Consider the following 20318-nt stretch of genomic DNA (forward strand, 5'->3'; position numbering starts at 1 on the left):
CTTCTGTCGGATATAAACAAGAAAAGAGATAATCTAATCGAGAAGGCGCAATAATTTAGTGAAAATAACGACAAAGAAATGCCCGAGGAGGAGATTGTTGAAGAACTCAAAAGAAGGCAACAACTAATTTGAACTTGTTGTCTATTTTAGTCAATGGCCTTATGCTAGAAAAAATCAACTAACAAAAACATTGGAATATTATTATTACCACACAAAATACTACGGAGTACATGATTAAAAAAAACATTACAAAACGCTCATCAAACTCTCAAACATCACCCACTTGCCTCCTACTCTAATAGTGACTTGAGAAAATCCAACTTCAATTTAATTGAACAGTTTAGCTCAAGAATTGCCTTTGATAATTCTTTGAACTGTTCTAACTCATTCTTCCCTATGTCAACCATAAACAAAACCGCAAGATCTCGGATAGCACTAGCAGGCATTTTGACAAGAACATTCGTAATAACATCCCTGTAATCCATGTTATTATTAAGCATCACAAACTCATATGTTAGCTTGTCACGGCAAGCTTTGTCGGCGGCTACCTGCTCAACAATTTTCATCTTCAACGCTTCCTTGAAAGATGATGAAGATGATGAGGCACCCATTATAACTGATTTTGAGATGGGTGGATATAACTGTGACAAAATATAGCATATATATAGGAAAAATATCACGGACCAAATAGTACAAAAAAAAGGACAACAAACAACTGTAGGTTCACGAACCAAAATAGTGTAAAAAAATAATAATAAAAAGACAAAACGCTTGAACAACGTTCATAAGTGCATGCTCACGGACGCAACATACGAACATTGTAAGTTCATTACTATATGCTCACGTATAATGAGCGATGTTATGAGACGCTCATTATACGCTCTTGTACGCTTTCACACGCTAAGCCATCGAATCTCGTTAAAAAGAAACTAATTTCTAATCTAGTTTTGTCAAAAACTTAAAATTACATTTTTTACAACTCATCTGCCAAAATTTAAGTCCAAAGAAAAAAGATTTTTGTAATGATAACCTACATCAAACCACTTAAATTAAATTACACTATGTCAACAACCAAACAAGATTAAAAAATATATATATCACGCTTGTATCACGCTTAAAAAAATAATAAATGCAGTTTGTGTGATGATCATAGCCTACATCAAATTAAATGACATTGAACAAATAAACTCTATCTCAACTACCCACAATTAGTAGACATCCAAATTATGTCTATATATTTCACATCCATTGTTGTTAATCATATCACACACAAAAACTCAAAAAAACACACAAAAAATGTTTTCAAGTGATAAAGCCGTGAAAAGCATGGTGAATGCCAAGCTTGATCTTGAGAAAGAAAAAGACGAGAAGTTTCTCAACGCCCTTCAACACTCACAGGCCTACGTGCTTCAAGAGATATCAAAAACTCTTGATGCATACAGTGAACTCATGGAGCTACCAGATAATGAGTTCAAGGCACAGACTGCTGAGTTCCTCAAGCAGCAGACTACATGCTACGACTCCGTGTATGGTACTTTGGTTGACACGGTTTCAAATTTGTCAGCCAACATGGAGTTCAAGGAAGATGGGCGTGAGAAGATCAAGAGACAGGGAGCGGTGGGGGTTGATGGGGTTTGGGTTGATGGGGGCTGATGGGGGCTGACGGGGTCTGATGGGGTGTAACCCCATGTATTAAATTAATAAATAAATAAAATTTTTATCTTTTGTTATACGTTTTTCATACTCTTGTCATACGCTTGTTATACGTTTGTGAAACGCTTGTGTAAAAAAAGGTACTACATAACACATAATCTAAAATACAAAAAACTAATTCTTTCTATTTAAAACAATCAACTACGAATTCATTGTTGCGGTTGCTGCTGCAATGCTTTACAAGTTTTGGTGTTGTGGCCAGGTAGGTGACAAATTTGACACTCCCTATAACCCTTCCCAGAGTGACTAATGGCTATCTCTTTCTTTGATTTAATTCTTTTGTGCGAGCCACGACCCTTGTTTCTTATTCTAGTAGGTACACGAACAGTAACTTCTGATGGCTGTTCAAAACCTAAAACAGCAGCAAATCTATCCCTTTTAGATGGACGTACCCTTTCATACCGAGTCAAGTATGCTTTTTCAATCATCAAATTCATCTCATCTCTAACTTTAATTAATTCATCAATATCTGCAACATAACTATTGATAAGGTATTCACCGGCATACTATATTTCTCTTGAAATTTCTTTTATCTTCCTGTTATGATCATTACCAAACTCTGACATTGGAACTGTTCTGATATTCACCGCAGCCTCTTTCCTCCATCAATCATTTATATATCTTTTAGGGAATTTCTTGACTTGATACATATTGATGACGTAGAAAATATGCCGACACAACAAACCATATTGTTCGAATCTTTTGTAGGAGCATGTTGCAATAGACTCTTCACCAAACTCACCACACTTCTTAAACACAACCTAAAAAAAGTAAAACACTTGTTATTTAACTTAAACTTAAACAACTTTAAACTAAACGCTTAATAAACGCTCATAATTACCTCCAAAAAACCTAGAACATACGCATTAAAACCCATTTTTTTACATCTCAAAAACCTTCATTCTTCTTCACAAGAACTGAATTGTAAAACACCATCAACAATTTCATTCATTTCATCTTGAAGATCATTAAATATATCTCTTGTATATATCCTAACCGCTTCCCTTTCAAGATAACTTGTGGTTTCTAACTGCGGATACGTGTACCTACTATCATGATCACATCGTCTGCCATTGTATCTGTGTATCTCCATACAAAAATCAAAATGGTTGAAAAACTCAACTAATGTTAATTGAGAATTTGTAGACTTTCCAAACAAAATGGTTTTCGCTCTCTGATCTTGATGTTGTACGCATCAATCCAGACAAAAGTTCATCTCTATAAAAAGCAGGTATCCAGTCAAATCTGATTTCATACATATCAGTAAACCATTTATTCTTGTCAAGCTCAAATTCAATCATTATAGCCTGCCATTTTTCCTCAAATTCTAAAGGACTAATTGAATCGGTCAACACAATGTTACATAGCATACTCTTAAAATCTTCGTTGTTACATAAATCAGCCCCCACCTGATACACAAAAAACATGTTAAAACGCTTGTGTAAACGCTTGTTGACACAATATATATTCATGTCACGCTCATAAAACGCTCACACATTAAACATCAAAAAGAAAAAGACTATTGTCATTAAACGCTTGTCAAACGCTCATTATTCAAACTGCCTAAAACACAATTAAGAAAGTTACCTTGTCAGCAACTTTCTTCATGATATGCCACATACATAACCTATGCCTTGTATTTGGAAACACAGCTGTAATAGCTTGCTTCATAGCAGGATCTTGATCAGTAACAACAACCTTCGACGCATGACCAAACGACTTAAGTAACATTTGCAATAACCATGTGTACGATTCAATAGTTTCAGAAGCTAGTAATCCAGCACCGAAAGTAACACTATGACAAGGGTTATCAATTGCCGTGAACGAGACAAAAACCATCTTGTACCTGTACATAGAAAATCATATAAACTACACACAAAAAAATATACATATAGACAATCCTATACATACACACAAACTTACTTGTTAGTCTTAAATGTAGTATCAAAAGATATAATATCCCCAAATGCAAGATAATTACTCTTTGAAGTCTCATCAGCCCAAAACATACGAATTAACTCACGATCATCATTGACATCATATTCAAAAGAATAATCGGATGAAAATGTTTTCTTCGCACACAATCTCTGAACAATCATCTCAGCATCATACTCTCCAATATAACAATTCAAATCTTGTTTAAAATTCTTACAATCATCTTTAGTTGCACCTACCTTTTCAAAACCACCGTACTGTGTTCTCATAAGGTTAAACGCTTTAAGAGGTACCAAGTTCATATTAGAAATATCATAAATGGCTTCCTCTTGGACACGTGTTAACTTTCTCGCAGAACAAACAAACTGCATATCAGAATCTGCAACCATTCTATGATTATGGCCTTCAACAAAATCATCTACCTCAAAAAAATAACCGTCAACAGATTTCAACTGTATATGTGCTCTACAAACCACATCTAATTTTCGGCCTTTTCCTTCTTTTGTAATATGGCTTGCTTGATTCATTACAATCACCTTTTGAATCATACATTTTAGCTGGCTTGTGACCTTCTTTACAACATGTAAAGTACTTGGTATTTAGTACACCACCATGCACGTAACATCCACCTTTACGAGCCTCAAATCCAGCTTCTTTAGCATATTCACAATAAAAATCAAATGCTTAATCAATTGACGAAAACCTCATTCCTTTAACAGGTCTGTATGAAGAAGCAACTTCAGGAATGATATCAACCCCTTGACCTTCAACCAAAACACTTGATTCATCTACAAAAAACATCAAAAAAAAATTATAATCCAGACACGCTCAAAACACGCTAAAAAATTATAATCAAACCGTTTTAACAATCCTAATAGTAACACGCGCATAAGACGCTCATATTATACAACGTTATAATCAGCTCATAATCAGATATAATAACACGCTCATGATACGTTCATATTATGAAACATCAAAAATCAAAGACAGTCCTAATATGAACACGCTCGTAACACGCTCACAAACTAGACCAATCAATTATCATGTGATTCTTAACATACAGATTTACTGCCCCCCGATTATAAACATCGTCAATACATCAACAGTTGATTAATTCAAACACAACAAAAACTTACATTCGCGATCGTCTTCCATTTCAAACCCCTAAAATCACAAAAATCGCTTGAAAAACTGATTCGTGTACTCAAGAGAGCTCAATTGATAGTTTTTGGTACAAAATTATTGCATAAAATAAGAAATTGATTTTGATTAAGCTAAATATCAGGATAGTAACCGTTTATATGCAAATTACCAAATTTAAATGAGGAATCAAAAAGACAATCGTACCATTTTCGCTTAAAAATACACGGGATCTCCTCAACCGCTTTCAACTGAATGATAAGTGTAGAACGACGCTTGCTGTTGTTGCGTACGGTTTTGTACGATAGGGATTAGCGTATTCCATCTTTTCTCTCTCTCTCTCTCTATACACACACACACATATATATATATATATAGAGAGAGAGAAGAGTTAAAATAAAAAAACATAGTTTTGTAGAAATAGTAGAAATGGTATAAAATTTAGAGTTAGGAAACTATGTAGCCTAAATCCTAGATCTTAGAAAACTATTTGACAGTTTAAAACTATCAATCTCAACCACTAGATCATAGATCCAATGGCTTAGATTTATTCTTACTTTTCCTAAGAAATTATTTCTTTTTATTATAACCCACCCATATATATAAACATGTTTGGTATTAGCCTTTTAAAACTTTCTTTTACCTTTTATTTAAAATAAACTTGCAATATAAAATATTTTATAAAAAAACTAGCTTTAAAGTACACACGATGATAAAAATAATATAAATACAAATAAAATTAAATGATAAGTACATGATGTATGTGAAAAGAATATATTTTATAATATATACTTTTATCTATATTGTCTGCAGAAGAAGTTTCACGTTTACGATCTACATATTTAAAAATATTTCTTCTGTATACTGTAAAACTTGGTGCAACACCAACTTGAAGGACCCAAATGGTTGATACGAAAAGTATAAGGGTGGTATGGAAGATCTCAAGGGACGGTTTGGTGGAGATCCAAAGTTTAGGGACCAAGTTGAATAACTTGGTGTCATAGCTCTTTTATTTATTATTAAATAAGTTAGAAGTCTAGTATGATTATGTTTCCTAGTGAGTAGAAGTATGGTATTGGGTGTTATTTAATCCTATCATTAACTTATATAATCCCATCATTAGCTTTCTTTTGTTCTAGTAGAAAGTATTGTGTTCTTGTTTCTTATTAATGAAAAGAGTCACATAAACGTTTTATGCAAGATCGTATTTGGTGTTCTTGATTCACTTGTCTAAGGTTTAACACATACTACATCTCAAGCTGTATTAATACCTTTTTTTCATCTTTATCAAATGATAATAATTTTAGGCCGCGTCTGATCTATACTCCGTATAACGCAACATACGTATAATAGTGAAATGAACCGGCGATTAGAAATTTTTTTTCACAATTTGGCGATAATGCTAGACTTTCTTCATTTTTTTTGTACGACATTGGTTAGCTGACATTCGTGTCTCTTTCAAAGGGTCATAACAATTGCTAACATATCTTTACCCAAGGTCGATCTTAAAACAATGGTGTTCTCTTGATAATAGCATACACTTGTGGGATTCGAACCTATGGCCTTCTAGGAGGAAAACCTTATGGAAAAACCCATGACCACCTGGATGAACCTGTGATGATTGATAATGCAAGATGGTTTTACATGATGTAAGGGTTAATAGCGAATTTTGAGGTGAGTAAAAATTTTGGTGTTGGTATTGAGTCGGATAATATTCCAAAGTTGGTTACTGTTTTTACATGTTAAAAAGCTTTCTTCCCATTCACATACTTAGGTTTAACAATTTAACCACGAGTGTGAACATGAACCAATTTAAAATGGAAATCCGATTATGAACTCGTTTGAATTGAAGTAGCTATCTTGAAAGACGAAACACACTCTCAATTGGTTGTAGATTTTCGCTCATCAAATAGCTATTTGGAAGCCTTCCAATATACAATTTTTCTCTATTCAATGCTCCTATTAAGCATTGGAAGAATTAGAGAAAATATGAGAAAACTTAGCTCACTCTTAGATTAATATATCTAATTGTTATTAAAAAAAATCCATAATAACTATTTGATTGACACGCTCAACTATTACTTTGAGGGCAATTCCACAATACTATGATTGAATCAAATCAAATTAATTAGGAGAACAATGAGTTATTTTTGGTTAGAGCAGGGATGCGTTAAGTATCATGCAGGTATTAATCTATATCAATCATTTTAATAACTTGGAACCGAATACCAAATCGAAAATGCTTGGTACAATTTTGATACTGAAGACAAAAATTTAGTAAAATACAAGTACTGTACCAAACCAGTCGATCCTAAACCCTCAATATTGATTGCAGTCTGGGTTCGATTCCCTAGATCGAATGAAATGAAAGTAATTGTGTCCCTGAATTATTGTCGGTGGTGATAGATTAGATTTTGGATATAAAAATAACAAACTTCAAATTGCGTTTAAAAAACATAAAACAAAAATTTATACGTGTCGAGTGCGTCACATGAGACGTATAATTCACAATAGGGCCCAAATTGTCCAGTGACAATACGCCCATCTTTTATTTTATTTTATTTTATTTTATTTTAATCGATGATCCATTGACCCCCAATTCTCCCGTATATTTAGGGATGATCCATTGACCCCCAATTCTCCCGTATATTTAGGGTTTCTTTCACACTCGTTACTTAATTTACTCTCAACACAAATAAAAGAAACATTCAAATCCCACGCCACAAGTCAAACTCAATTCAATTCACCTCTTTGCTTTCAGCCTCACTGACATCGAACCTTGTTGTTTCTGCTGCAATTGAACTCGATTCCATCCACAGGTGTGTTCAGTTTCTCGATTGCTAACTGGGTTTTCATTTGTTAGGTCTTATGTGTCGATTTGAAGTTGATTCAGTTTCTTAGGGTTTGGTAATTTGGGAAAAAAAGGTTTGATTTTTATCTGAAGAGATGGATAATAATTCGGATTACTCGAGGAATAGGAGTAGTAATGATTATTTAGGGGTGAATAAAATTGGCAAGAATATCAGGAAGAGTCCTTTGCATCAACCCAATTTCGCTAGTCCGGCTAGACAACAGCCTCAGCCTCAAGTGTATAACATCAACAAGAATGATTTTCAAAGCATTGTTCAACAGCTTACGGGTTCCCCTTCCCGACAGTCCCAGGAACCCATTCCTAGGCCGCCTCAAAACGCGTCTAAACCCCCTAGTATGCGCTTGCAAAGAAACTGCCCTTCCCCGTTGACACCGTTAAACGTTGCTAGACCCCGAATGGCCATTCAACATGCACCGCCGCCACCGGAACAGAGGCCACCTTACCGCCCGCCAAACGGGGTACTTCCGTTTAATGGCGGTGGCAATCTTGCTAGGCCGCCGTATCCTGGTCAGCACCGCCTGCAGCCACCGCCTATGGCTCCACCACCGGGTCCTGTTGATCATACAGGGTGGTCCAACACTGCAGAGTCACCGATCTATGCTTATATGCGGTACCTACAGCATTCCATCATTGATTCAGCTCAAGGACCGCCTCAGAATCATCAAGGGCAAAGTCAAATGCAAGGTCAAAGTCAACATCAGCAGCAATCGTCTGGATTGCTTCCTTACCCACCGGTGCCGCCATTACCATCTCCTCGGATGAATGGCGGCCCGCCGCCTTTTCCCTCTCATCGGATGAATGGCGGCCCGCCACCACCATCTTTACCGTCACCAAGAATAAACGGGCCGCCACCCGCCTTTGCCGTCACCAAGAATGAACGGGCCGCCACCGGCTTTACCATCACCAAGAAATTACGGGCCGCCTCTACCATCACCAACTTCTCAGTTTCTTCTGCCATCACCGACCGGTTACCTAAACTTATTATCTCCCCGATCACCATACCCGTTATTATCTCCCGGATATCAACATCCGCCACCATTAACACCAAACTTTTCATTTTCACCCATGACTCAACCAGGAATATTTGGGCCTGGGCCTCAGCCGCCACCTTCACCTGGATTAGGGTTTCCGTCACCCGGGTTTTTCTCAATACCAAGTCCAAGATGGAGGGATTGATGAATAACAGCATAAAAATGCTAACTTTGTATGGATTCAAGATTTCAAGATTGCAGCACTTTAACATAAGGTAAATTGGCTGTAAGATAGTCACTTTGAAGTTGTTTTGTTTTTCTGTTGTTGATTTCTGTTTATAGACTTTGAATGTTTCTTTAGACTATATAGTTGGTGACAGTCACGGTGATCATCCGTTTATTTCTTGAAAGTTTTACATTAGGTGGTTGACTGAAAATGTGGTTCGAGTCAACTTTGAATTTATTATGTAGGTTGTTTGCTAAGAGATTCATCTCTGTTTAGTAAAATTCATATATTTTTTTTTCAGTCTGTCGACTTGTTGCAAGATATGTTTATGGTTATCGAAATTTGTTCTTTTATGTGATGCTTAATGGTTCGTTAGGCCTGTAAATGAATTGAATGCAGGATATGTTTTTGGTTACCGAAAATTGTTTTTTTTATGCGATGCTTAATGGTTCGTTAGGCCTGTAAATGAATTGAATGTTCAATGAACTGTTTGTGGATTGTTTGGTGGGAGGTTCTTCCATGTTCGTTTATAATTAACGAACAAACATGGACAAATATTTTTAATTTCAAACTGGCCGGTGTGGGGACCAGTTCTTTGAAGAGACCTCTCATGCCTCCTGACTTCAAGACTTGCTTGGCTACATCTGTTGACTATTGGACCACTGTACTTCACTGCAGTGGTTAATGACTTAATGGCGCACTTGGACCGGCTACTGCACCGACTAGTGCACTTTGGGCCAGCAATCTGCATTTTGAATGGTTAGGGGTGTTTGTATGTGTGTTTTGAAAATCAGATAATCAATTTAATTTCAAATTAGTTGTAGAAAGTAGGCTTGAGTGTGATTATGTTGTAAGAAGTAAAATCATATAGTAAGTGGAGTCTGTCAAATTCTTATTATTAAAGTAATTAAAATAATAAATATCCAAAAAGATATTTTTCACTGATTTTAGTGAAGGAGACAAGTCACATGACATGAAACTTTAGTTGGGTTAAAAGAAGAAAGGGTAAGTAAGTAATATTCTTTTACTTATTGATAGTATGCTTAGCAACTAGTCAAGTTGTTTAATATACAAAATCTAGAGCTTCGCTTGTTTTGAGTTCAATGTCTAAAGCTCAAGATTGACTCGTGGGTAGCTTTTAAAGCTCAAACTTGGCTTGTTTTTGGCTTTATACATGTCTTTTTATTTTATTAATATGATTTAATTATAACTTTTAATCACAAAATACATTATTTAGTTATTTTTATCCTAATTTTATATATAATAAAGGTATATATATATAGGGCCATATATATAAAACTTAAAATTATATAAATGATAGGTTCATTTACGCCAGCGAGCTAGCTCGAGTCCAAACAGTGAAGCTTGAGCTTGTCTATTCAACAATATATTTTTGAGCTTGGCTCTTATTAAACAACTTATTTTCAGGCTTGGGGCTTGTGTAAGCTCGACTGAGTTTGAGCTTTTAGCGAGCTGATCTTAAATATAACCTGATGCGCCCGTTTATCCTAATTAGATAATTAATTAAACATTCTGAGTTTCTGACCTTGAGGTCAAACTTATACGGTCAATTTCATGAGAAGACGTATATTTAAACAAACACAAACCACCATGATGTGATCCACCTCTAGCATTCATATACAAAGCTGCAATATTTTTGAGTTGTGAAAAAGTTAAATTTGTGAGAAAAACCACTGACCTGCAGTTAATCAATTCAGCTGGGGCAGCCAAAACCGCAACAGCAACCCCAGCCTCGGCTCCAGCAACCACCTGCTGGCTCATGGTGCACCTGGTTTAGATCTCAAAGTGCTTACATTTGACTCTTTTAACTGTAAACAGGACAGCATTCAATGCTGCCACAGTGGTAAATTAGTGGCCCTCATTCTTTTATATAGACCCCTTGGACCTTCTGCTGCTAATGTTTGTTTAACTGCATCTATCACCCTAGAATATCTAGGGAGCTGAACGGGTGGCAGGATTGGTTGACTTTGGAGTTTGACTTAAATAGCGTCGAAAGGGTGGGTGTCCAACTATTAACTGTGCAGCCCCCCCTATTCTTCCTGCAGTTAAGTCCTTTGCTACTTCTGTCATCCACAAGTTCATACAAAAATAAAGATGAGAAACATATGTTATATACTTTAATACTTATACAACTATTAATCTTTAGTTTCATTAAAAAAATATTAAAATACCATATTTCCTGAGATATATCATCTCTGCAAAATATCAGATGAACCCAATAGAGAAGAGTTATTACAGAGACGTAAAGAACCCAATCTGAAATTATTATAAGATGTCAACTTTTATTGATTAAAGAAATAATATAAAAACAATTTTTCACACGCAGCACTTTGTTAGTTTTTTGATAATTTTTTTAAACTATTATTTTCTTAATGAGTTTCGGCCCATAATTCTAGTTGGGATGGATCGTTAGCAAAGTTATATCTAAGGTGTTGGCTAACCGGTTAAATAAGGTGTTAAAAGTCGGTTTCATTACATCGGACACTCAATCGGCCTTTCTAATAGGCAATTCCATTCTTGACGGACCGATAGTTAACGAGATTATGACACGGACTAATAGTAAGGAGGTTAAATCCTTTTTCCTTGAAGATCGACTTTGAAAGGCAAAGGACAAATGTGAACTGGGGTTTCGTTTATTCCATATTAGATCAGATGGGGGTTTATGGTGTAAATGGTTCGCGGGATCCTGTTGTCGGCAAGGTCTTTGGTTGTAGTATATGGCTCTCCCATGTTCGAAATGAGACAAGGAAACTTCTTGTTTCTGATTGTGATGGAGGCCCTTCATGTTCAATCAATAAGGCGTGCGAGTCGCGTTGGGATCTTGAGTGGGATCCAAACTCTGAATGAGGGTCCAATCGTCTCCCACCTTTTATACGTGGACGGACGATGCAATGATTTCGGGGGAACGGTGTATTTTGAATTTAAAAAAACGTTGCGAGAATTTTTAAGATGCTTTCATACGTGTTCGGGGCTTAAAATTAATCTGAATAAGTTGTATATATTCGGGTGTGGTGTCAACAGGGAGGAGACAGTTAGTATGGCTCGGTTTCTCGGGCGCAAACCAGGTTTTGTCCCATTCTCTTATATCGGTAATTGGTGGGTGCCAATATGAATAATTTAAATAATTGGGAGACATCGTTAACGTCTTTTTTTTTAAATAAAATTATTATTTATATATAACACAAACCGAGCTACATCTGGATAATGGGTAAGTGAGCAACAAGTTGCGCCGCTATCCCTTTTTGAATCGCAAAGCCTATTCTACTAAATATAAATCCTTGGTTCCTCGGGCTCTGCGAGTCACTTTGGACCACCTTTTGCACCCACTCCAAGAAGCGAACCGCCTTGGGAGCTAGGGATCCAAAAGTGTCGAAGGCAAATGGAATGAACACGTGCTGATTCTCCAAACACGCTGCCTCATGCTTAGCAACCTTCCTAGATTCCGCTCTCAAAACCGTCTGTCTCGGTACGAAGCCACTGTCTCTCAGCCCCACCAACGGGGACACCCCAGTGAGGTTAATACACGCATGCTTACCCCCTGCCCAGCCAAACACAAGAACATCCGCAGGACGCAGGGTAGATCTTCCCTCTCGCGGATCAGTTAAAAAGTTAACAGGTGCCTCTTTCTTGGCTGAGATCCCGGCACGCCTAAGCACATCCCATAAGACATCTCTAACCCAGTCATGACGATATTTGAATCCCGGCAATTCCTTACAGTGGAGGGCATGCTCACCAAATCTATCCAAACAAGCTTTTTTACAAATGGGGCATGATTCATCTGGAGGGAAAAGAGGAATCATAAGCCGGTATTTAAGGATGGCTCTGTATCCGTTGCCCAAGACCTTCAATGGGCACAACAGTCAAAAAATCCTGGGTATGGGCCCCATTGAGACAAGCTAAAACTGCCTTTTGTCTTGGGGTCATATCGAATCGCTCCTCCAAATCATGTACGTGTTTACCATAAAGAGCACTCGCCAAGGTTTGTTGAGGTTTCTTGGGGGCGGTCTCCTTATCAGTAAAACCGCCTAGATCAAGGTCCGGGAGAGTTGTTCCAATATTACCAAGTGCAAAAGAGTAGTCAGGATCTACCCCCATAACACCAACGTTTCGCAGGATGTGGTCCTGCAATTTCCACGACTGGGACCTGGAAGCCACAAAGGCATATGCAGAGACATCCTCAGCCGAGAAAATTCCTAAGCCTCCACAACGCATAGGGAAGGAAGCCAACCTCCACTGGAGGTCCCCAAAATGCGGTCCTCCACACACAACAATATCTTCAATTGCCCCCCGCAGGCCCGCATCAAAGATGGACACAGCCTCTTTGACATGTTCAGGTTGACAGGTCCGGAGCCCAAACACTAACTTAGAAACCCCCATGCACGAGCGCAACAAAAGGAGCTCACTTTGGGGGTCCCTCAAGTCCGGCAGGCGTTTCATAAGTTCAACCGCCCTCAAAGCTCTTTTAGTTGCCAAAGACCGAATAAACCCTACATCCTGACTAACCGCTCCCCCTAGGAGTTTAACTCCCGTCACATGCCTGATAATCTTGCCAGGAAATAAACCCGACACTTTCTTCGAATCATCACATGATGGCCAAAAAATCTCCGTTTTTCGAATATTAAGCCTAAGCCCTAGAGACGCCCCCTCTGAGCGAATAATGCCCAACGCTCTAGCAACCTCCTCAGCCTTGCCAATGTTAGTGCCATCATCTAAATACCAAGCATGGAAGGGCAAGGAACATGTCCCCTGAACCCTAAGGATGAGCGGATGAAGAACCAACGCAAAAAGAAGAGGGCCAAGGGGGGTCCCCTTGCTGCACCCCAGTAAAAGCCCCAATATGAGTATCCCCCACATATAAACGGGCGGGTCGGGTATATAAAAACTGGACCCATGGGAAGATGGATGGACATATGCAGCTAACTTCCCCGAGAAGGGTCGTCTGATCCACCTCGTTGAAGGCGTTAGAAAAATCAACAGTGAGCATAGCCAGGGACCCGTTAGAATGAAACGCGCTCAAAAATATGTTAGCACTATGCAATACCGCTTCTGCCCCATTAGGGATCCCAATCCCAAATTGGAAATCCCCTAGATAAGCAGCCACCTTTTTCCCTATTTTACGCACAACAACTTTCGACACCAATCTTCTCCAAATGGCCCCCACTGCGACGGGTCTAATTCCGTTGTCAGGCTTCAACAGGGGGGTCAACGGTGCCGAAGCAATAAACTCCGCTAGAACTTTAGGACAAAGCCCTCCAAGCCACAAGTTGACAACATCAGTGATGGCCTTTAAGAGCCCGGAGGCGGTTGGAGACCCCTGGCCACAGAAAGTGTCTAAAATATGTTGGGCCCGCAAACCATCCCTCCCACAAGAAGTACCTTTCGGAAAGGTTTTAATACATTCCAGCACACAATCACCGTCCACCTGCAAGGCTGGTTCCGATGGCACGACGGAGGGCATGTTCGGGGGGGGGGGGGGGGTCCACCACAGGATGTTTATCTATCAATGCTCTCAAAGTATCCTCCCCAGCAGGCGCGACCCCGGATGAACACAAGACTTTGATCGCCGCTGTGTAATGGCCATCTGCTACCTTCCGGAGGCACTTCTTGATATTGCACTTCCTCTTCTTTATGTTGGCAATCCCACATCACAGGAAGTTCAAGGAGCGGTAGCACCAACTCTGCTAAACCTGCCCCATCTTTCCAAACGGCCAAAGCCCGCATAATGGAGCTACATTGAAGCGATTTCCTGTTACCGGACCTTCGTTCCTGTCTAGTAGCCGGTTTGACAACACGTAACGTGCTGCGAGGCAACAACAAAAGTTTAACCCAAGCCTCAATAGACCCCGGGGCATCCACCACTTTACGGAGCCCCCCTGACAAAGCCTGGGCAAAAGCCATGTGACACGCGGGCGGGATACTCTTGACAGTAACAATAGGAATGGCGAGGATGCGCTCAAGGAGAGCGACATCTACCACAAACGCCTCAGACAGACTACTCCCAAGTTCCACCTGCGAATCGCGGGGTTGAGGAAAGCCCAGGATTGAGGCTTGGGTTAACGTTTTTGGAAAAAAAAGATGTCCTTATGGAAAGCCCACTCGTTGTCAATTGGGGGTCGTATCACTTTAAATAAGTTGGTAAGATCATTGGATTTGGAAGAGGGATCCTTTGGGTGAGGTCTAGGTTAAATCGGTTAAGAGGATCCTTGTGCATAGCAGGGACACGAGCAACCATTTTGTTATGAGCTGGAGTAAGTGGGTTCCGGCTAAGCGCAATATACATGCTTGGAGGGTTGAGATGAATAGGATCCCTACGCAGGTGGAGTTGAGCATAAGAAATATGACTTCACAAAGTTTTTTTAAGCTTTGTCACTCATAAGAAGAATTCGTTCATCATATCTTTACGGGTTGTTTGTGGTGTCAGATTTGGTTAGCTCATGGTGTAAAGTTCCTCATATTTTTTCCTTTTCGGTTAGAGATTTGTTGGAGCTTCATAAAAACGTGGGCTTAGACGCTTGGATGAAGATTGTTTTTCACGGAATCGTGATTATAGTTTGCTGGAGATTATAGAAAGCCAATGAGAAACTTTTTGAAGGTAAAGAAGTCACGATAGGAGATATTATTGGAGACATAAAGTCCTAAGGTTTTTTGTAGTTTAAAAAGAAGTCGAATTATAAATCTTTAGAGTGGGCAGAGTGGTGCAAATTCAAGGTGATGTAAGCGTATGTTGGTGGAGTCCTTCTTTGTTTGGTTAAGGTGGGAGGGGGTTGGGTTTCGTTTTGGTTGTTTGTTTCAAAAAAGTTTACAGTATGAAAAAAAGGAGCATACCCAAACAATCAATCAATCATACCCAGTTAAGTCCCACCAACAGCAAAGCTATAAGTAGGATCTGGGGAGGGTGGGATGTAGGCACACCGTACCTCTATCCAAAGGGATAAAGAGGTGGCTTCCAGAGAGACCCTTTGCTCTAAAGTACATATGTATAAAGCAATACAAAGAAAATCCAAGTTCAACAGTAATATAAAAATACTAATAATACTAATAATAGTAATAGTAATAATAATAATAGTAATAATAATAATAATACTATATATATGCAAAGAAAATACCATTATGGTGTATGACCAAAATAAGGAAAATAGAAGCCCTAAGGTATTCTTTTCTCCCTAAAAATCCTTAACTTTAATTATACTTCTCCAAGAATTCCTATCCTTAACCATGTCCTCGGAGAGGTTTAGGTCTATCAAATCATGCCTAATCCTCTCGTCTCAAGTCAATTTAGGTCGTCCTCTACCCCTCCTCCCTCTATAGTAATGCTTTCTACGGATCTAACAGGATTCGTCATATGTTTTCTCTTCACATGTCCAAACCATCTCAATCTCCACACTCTTATCTTGTCTGCTATATTCGCTACCCCTAATCTCTCCCGAAACACAACGTTTGTTATTCGGTCTAACCTTGTGTGCCCACACATCCAACGTAGCATTCTCATTTCTGCTACCTCCATCTTATGCATTTGTGCCTTCTTGATGGCCTAGAAATCTGTTTTATATAGCATTGCAGGTCTAACTGCAATCCTATAATATTTCCCTTTTAGTTTAGTTGGGAAACTTTTGTCGCATAATATACTTGTGGCTGCTTTCTATTTACACCATCCTACCTGAACTCGATGGGTCACATCACTGTCTAATTCCCCATCACTCTGAACAAATGATCCCTAAATACTTGAACTTCTTTACCTGCAGGACCACCTGCCCTTCAATGTTGATATGTGCGTCCTCATTGTCATTTACCCAACCAAAATCACAGTGGAGGTACTCCCTCTTAGAGTGACTAATCCTTAAACATTTTGTCTCTAAGGTTGTTCGCCACTCCTCAAGCCTCATGTTTAGATCTTGTTTTCTCTCAGCAAGTAACACAATGTCGTCTGCGAACATCATGCACCACAGGAGCGTCCCCTGAATCGACTTTGACAACTCATCCAAGACTACTGCAAAAAGAAATGGACTCAACGCTGACCCCTGGTGAAGACCTACCTCTACAGGGAAGAAATCGGTATCCCCCACTGGCGCACGAACACTTGTTGCATTCTTGGTATTCATATCCATAATTATCTCTATGTATTTCCTGGGTACTCCTCTACCCTCCAAGCACTCCCAAAGCACCTGTCGTGGCACACTGTCGTAGGCTTTTTCTAGGTCAATAAACACCATATGCAGGTCACGCTTCTTCTCCCTATACTTTTCCATCAATCTTCTTATAAGGTGTATTGCCTCTGTGGTAGAACGACCCGACATGAAGCCAAATTGGTTCGCCGTAACCTGAGTTTCTCGTCTAAGTCTAACCTCAATCACTCTTTCCCATAGCTTCATAGTATGGCTTAGTAGTTTGATTCCTCGGTAGTTACCACAACATTGGGCTTCTCCTTTGTTCTTATGGATAGGAACTACAACGCTGCTCCTCCACTAGTCTGGCATCTTACCAGATTTGAGGATACTATTGAACAGAGTAGTTAACCACATAACTCCTTCCTCGCACAGGCACTTCCACACCTTGATAGGTATGTTGTCTGGGCCAACCGCCTTAGCCCTTCCCATCCTCCTAAGTGCAGTCTGCACCTCTTCTCGTGTGATTCGTCGGCAGTAGCAGTTATTCGGTTGTTGTCGTTGGAAGGTTGTGTTGTCATGTTCTTCTTGGTAAGCTCTCCCATTGTTAAAAAGATTGTGGAAGTAGGTTTGCCATCTTAGCTTGGTTTCCTGCTCCTTGACAAGTACTTGCCCATCTGTATCCTTTATGAACTTCACAGGCCCTAGATCTTGCCTTCTACGCTCCTTGGCTTTGGCAATCTTAAACATAGAATGTTCCCCCTCTTTTGTTTCTAAACGTTCATACACCCGTTTATAAGCCTCGTTCTTTGCTTCCGCCACTGCCTTCTTCGCCTATCTCTTGACCGTTTTGTAGATCTCCCTCAATTCCACTCGCTCCTCCTCATTCGTGCACCTCATAAGCTCCCTAAAACATTGTTGTTTATCCCTTATCTTGCTTTGTACGGCCTCATTCCACCACCATGACTCCTTATGCCCACCTGCCTTTCCTGTTGTGACCCCGAGAGTCTCCTTTGCTACTTGAATGATCTTTGTCGCCATAACTTCCCATATAAGAGTTGAGTCCCCATTTAGTCGATCCTGCGTCTGCCGTATGAGTTTATCCTTAAACAGAAGGATATTTTCGTCCTTCAAATTTCCCCATCGAATTCTAGGTGTACCTTTCTTCTCTCGAACAGTCAGCTTATTTCTGAAGCCTAATTTGTCACCAGCAGTCGATGTTGAGCCACAATCGTCTCCCCAGGTATGACTTTGAAGTCCTTCCACCAACGTCGGTCTCCTTGCCTCATCAAAAGGTAGTCAATTTGCGTGTCGCGTCCGCCACTGCTAAAAGTGATCAAATGAGAATCTTTTTTCCTAAAATAAGAATTTATAATACCTAGTTCATGAGCCACCACAAACTCTAGGAGATCTGTTCCGGTCTCATTCCTATCACCAAAACCAAAACCCCCATGCACGGCTTGAAAACCATCGTTAGCCTTACCAATGTGTCCATTAAAATCACCTCATATACAGATTCTCTCACCCCTAGGTATGCCCCCTACCACTGCGTCTAGGAAATCCCAAAATTCTCTCTTTTCCTGATCCCCTAAGCCTACATGAGGCGCGTAGGCGCATACTACTGCTACTATTTCCTCCCCTAGTACTAATCTCAACACCATGATCTTGTCATTATGTCTTATCACCTCCACCACACTAGTGTGTAGTTCCTTAGCCACTAGAAACCCAACTCCATTCCTAGCTCCATCAGACCCCGCCACAACTTATACTCATTACACTCAGCTCCTCTATGCCCTTTACACTTAGTCTCCTGGAGGCATGCTATCTGAACCATACGTCTTCTAAGCACATCTACCAATTCTAGCAACTTACCATTTAATGTTCCTACATTCCAAGAAGCCAAACGCAATGTATACTCCCTATCTTTACCCTTTCCTACATCCCTCGTTTCAGGACATGGTTTCAAGTAATAGTCATGGTTCCTTCAAATGATTAGAAATTAGAAGACCGAAATAAGCCAAGAGAGAAGAGAGACTGAATCCATAAAGTTACAATGAGAAGTTGAAAAGTTAAGGAGATGTCAAATCACAAGTATTAAGCTGTTGACAAATTAGCATCCCGCATCAAAATATTAAATGCATCTAACCACCCTTTGAATATTTAATCACATAAATCCTCATACAAATCAATAATTCAAATATGTTAAATGCTCTAAAAGCAATCTCATTCCGTTCCCTATAAACATTGTTTTAGATATCGGTTTCTACCGGCCGATTGAATTGGTAATACCAGATTTTACATATCAGGCCGGTATTTTTGAGCGGTTTGCTAAAAAATCAAATTGACGGTTTTTTCTAAATACTAGTTTAAACCAATAAACCGGTTTTAAGCCTAAGAGATATTTGATATTTTTCGTATGTATTTTTTAAAAATTACTTTTAACCTAGAAAATAACATTGAAATGAGTAACTTTAGATTATATTTTGAAAATATAGTACTTTTGTATCATTTTTTTTATTATGGGATTAATTTTTGGATTGTATTTTATTATTGTTGTAAATTATTGATGGATGACACATTTGTCAAACATATGGCCACATGAACACTCCAATTTAAATTCAATAGTTGAGTGTGTCGGTAGATTTACTTTTTTGTGTAGTATAAATAATACTACGATGAAAATGAAAGATCACACCTTTTGACATTGAACTTGTTTAAGTTCTTATCTTTACCCCACTTAAAATCTCTACAACATTTCAGTTTATAGACATTGTGGTAATAATAGTTAAATCATAACACGTTATCGACACGAGCCGCTTATATCCTAATCAAGAAAGATAATAGGCACAAAGGTATCCACATAAGCATCATAAACACTTCTCTAATTAAGTACATTGGAATTATATATTATATGCATATACATATACTAAGTAATAGCAATAATGTGTATAAACATTGTTATTAAAATTTGATAACTATTCTAACTTTTATTCATGTATGCACACTAATATTTTATTTAGAAGTTTGATTTATTTACACTAACAATTCTATTCTTATTATTGTGCATACTAATTATATATTTTATGAAATAAACTTTATCTAATATCTTATTTATTATCTTACTTTAAAATAAATAATATTACACACACACGCACACACAAACGGAAATATAACCGTTGTAAAACTGTTATAAATTTTCAACTATAAATAACCAATTATCAATCTAAAATCTTTCACAAATACAAAAATTTTCTTCTCAAGAATGCTCAAGATAATATTTGGAAAGATGATTCATCCAGTTTTAATGTTAACTACCATAATGCTGATAATTTTATTGT

The 20318-nt window shown here is 38.5% G+C and overlaps 1 protein-coding gene and 2 pseudogenes across 2 annotated transcripts; 1 reads left to right on the forward strand and 2 right to left on the reverse strand.

The window, feature by feature from the left end:
- Positions 1-2611: 2611 nt before the first annotated feature.
- On the reverse strand, positions 2612-4175 carry LOC143623026 (protein FAR1-RELATED SEQUENCE 5-like). The gene is made up of 4 exons (XM_077094036.1): positions 3637-4175; positions 3301-3559; positions 2971-3122; positions 2612-2792 (listed from the first exon to the last, which is right to left on the reverse strand). Exons 1-4 carry the CDS (start codon positions 4173-4175, stop codon positions 2612-2614), a joined length of 1131 nt encoding a protein of 376 aa, XP_076950151.1.
- A 3525-nt stretch (positions 4176-7700) lies between these two features.
- On the forward strand, positions 7701-9695 carry LOC143623908 (protein HAIKU1-like; annotated as a pseudogene). The gene is made up of 2 exons (XR_013151992.1): positions 7701-9228; positions 9315-9695. The product of XR_013151992.1 is annotated as a protein HAIKU1-like (transcript).
- Positions 9311-10948, reverse strand: LOC143623034 (mitochondrial carnitine/acylcarnitine carrier-like protein pseudogene; annotated as a pseudogene).
- Positions 10949-20318: the final 9370 nt, after the last annotated feature.

Source organism: Bidens hawaiensis, unplaced genomic scaffold (genome assembly GCF_021521415.1).
Source record: "Bidens hawaiensis isolate Kalapana, Puna unplaced genomic scaffold, B.hawaiensis_p1.1 tig00000369_1, whole genome shotgun sequence".
NCBI classification, from domain to species: Eukaryota; Viridiplantae; Streptophyta; class Magnoliopsida; order Asterales; family Asteraceae; genus Bidens; species Bidens hawaiensis.